This window comes from Humulus lupulus, chromosome 9, assembly GCF_963169125.1.
Source record: "Humulus lupulus chromosome 9, drHumLupu1.1, whole genome shotgun sequence".
Classification (NCBI taxonomy): domain Eukaryota; kingdom Viridiplantae; phylum Streptophyta; class Magnoliopsida; order Rosales; family Cannabaceae; genus Humulus; species Humulus lupulus.
In genome coordinates this window covers 116,738,445-116,740,718 of record NC_084801.1, presented here as the reverse complement: position 1 = coordinate 116,740,718, position 2,274 = coordinate 116,738,445, and the positions used below count along the sequence as shown (strand labels likewise).

Sequence of the window (2,274 nt, the reverse complement as noted above, 5' to 3'; positions counted from 1 at the left end):
CAAGATTTTCAATCATTTTTGTGCTTTCTTTATTTTTACAAACAATTTATCATCTATTTCACCAATTTCATATTTCGAAATTCACTACTAGATATTTTTTTTTTAAATTCCAACTTAGTTTTATTTGTCATGTAGGATTTGAAATTCAAAAAAATGATTAAATCTTATTTCTCTTGAAAAACTTGTCTAGTAAAATCTCACAAGAACATTTTTTTTTTAAAAATGTTTTATGAAAAAGCTCTAGATTTTTCATAGTGTTTCTTGCAAGATTTTCAATCATTCATGTGATTTCTTTATTTTTACAAACAAATTATCATTTATTCTCCCATTGTAAAATTTGAAATTATTCAAACTTCTTAGATATAAACTATTAGGTTTATAAATTTACATTGAAGGTTGTAGGGTTTTAAAAATTTTCCTATTTTATAAAAGAAATTTTAAAACATTATTATTACAAATTATTTTGTAGTTCATTTTTCTTCAATAAACTAAAAATGTAAGGAATTTTAAAGTTTTGAAAATTTCATCATGTAAATTTTTCAAACATATTATTATTTTTCAAAAATATTTCTTACATAGTGATAATCTTCATCAATTTTTTTTGTATAGAAATTAGTGATGGAATCAGAAATGGAATGGAGGATAGTAATTGAACATGAGTTGAAAGAGTTGAGAGATGAACTACACTCTATTAAACTGGATTTACAAGCCAAAGATAAAATTCCATGTAGATATGAGAAGAAAAAAAAATTGACATGTGAATCCATTAACGAAAAGGCCTCACAATCACTATTTTTAAAAAAACATGTTATTAGTCAAGATGATGTTGTGTTCTTTGAACATTTTAAACTCGGTAATACTTTAAGACCGAAAGATAGGGAAGTGTTAGAATACATTTTCTCAAACTCTGATCAATTGTAAGTTTTCTATCTTAATGTATATATTTTTTGTCATTTTTTCAATATATTTTAATGTATATTATTGTATCTATCATAGGGAAATTATAGTTGAAAGTGAGTCTAGTTTTCTACGATGGTCCGACTTCCGTTATCTTGGACCTAAAACGGAGTTGGAGACTGAGGTAATTAATTTGTATATATTAATAATTTTAGTATGACCGTTATAATTTTTTTTTTGGTAAATGCAGATTGTTACTATGGTTTCTTCATTCTTGACCGAGGATGAGAGGTTGAAGAAGGGTAAAGAGTGTCAAAATTGGTATCTTCCTGCTCGAAATATGGTGAGTTTTTTGTTGTTTTTCTTTTTTGTCAAAACATATTTCATGTTTGTGAAGTTAATTTTTTTTTTTTAAATTATGACAATAGAAATACTTACTACCTAACTCCTACTCCAATTTACCACTACATCAAATTTGGAGGAAAATGCATTACTACGAAAGATTTATGGGCTCCCTCGAACATTGCAATGAAGTATAATTTTAATGGTTTATGTTGAATATATTTTTAAGCATCTATTTATTATGTAATTTCTAACAACAATTATACTTGTAGATTTATATTCCTATGTTGCTTGTAAGATACTTCATTCTTGCACGGGTGATACTTAAAAAAAAAAATAGAAGTTTGGGACTCACTTGCCGATGAAAAGAATCCTATATTACAATCATCTAAGATTGTTGATATTGTAAGTTTTTATTGGTTGAATATATTACTTTTTTATAAATTTTAAATTTATAAATTATGATGTTAGAGTGCAAATGCAGCTACGCAATCTAGATTTGTTCTTGGAGAATCAGATCAAAAGGAAACCTTGTAGTTTCAACTTTGCTAGTTTTGGTATAGTTCATGGAAGAAATGTCCCTAGACAACAAAATTTGTACGATTGTAGAGTCTTTGTCATATTATTTATGATGAATAGTTGTAAGCTCGACTCGTGGTCTTTTGTGGTAAGTAGATTTCATACTAAGTTTTTTTATTTAATTTTGTTCTTATCATACTATACTTGAGTTATTTTCACTATTGTAGTTCGACTCTAATGAAGAAAGGTGTCACATAGCTTCGTGGATTGCATGCTCAAATTTCAACAAGAATAGATCAAAATTATTGAAAGATGTTCGAGAGTTCATTTCAAGCAGAGGAATATAGTACTAGGGACAATGATCTTTGGCCTAATTTTGTCATTCTCAATCAAGTTGTGCAAAAGAAAGTGTTATCCCCAAAAAATGGAGATCGATGACGTGGCAATAGAGGTGACAAGTGGCAGTACATGGTCCGTAAAAGACACATTAAATAGTCAATAAATACATTGACTCCT

General features: G+C 27.4%; 1 protein-coding gene across 1 annotated transcript; it reads left to right on the top strand.

Moving 5' to 3' along the window:
* The first annotated feature begins 900 nt into the window (after window positions 1–900).
* LOC133801893 (uncharacterized) lies at window positions 901–1,900 on the top strand. The gene is made up of 3 exons (XM_062240103.1): window positions 901–1,081; window positions 1,148–1,240; window positions 1,326–1,900. The coding sequence occupies exons 1-3, from the start codon at window positions 935–937 to the stop codon at window positions 1,434–1,436; spliced, it is 351 nt and encodes a 116-aa protein (XP_062096087.1). The 5' UTR covers window positions 901–934; the 3' UTR covers window positions 1,437–1,900.
* Window positions 1,901–2,274: the final 374 nt, after the last annotated feature.

Excerpts from the sequence above, each read along its gene's own strand:
- LOC133801893 (XM_062240103.1), top strand. The coding sequence starts at position 935 with ATGTATATATTTTTTGTCATTTTTTCAATATATTTTAATGTATATTAT. Across the intron at positions 1,082-1,147 it reads AAACGGAGTTGGAGACTGAG|ATTGTTACTATGGTTTCTTC; the intron begins GTAATTAATTTG and ends TGGTAAATGCAG. Across the intron at positions 1,241-1,325 it reads ATCTTCCTGCTCGAAATATG|AAATACTTACTACCTAACTC; the intron begins GTGAGTTTTTTG and ends TTATGACAATAG.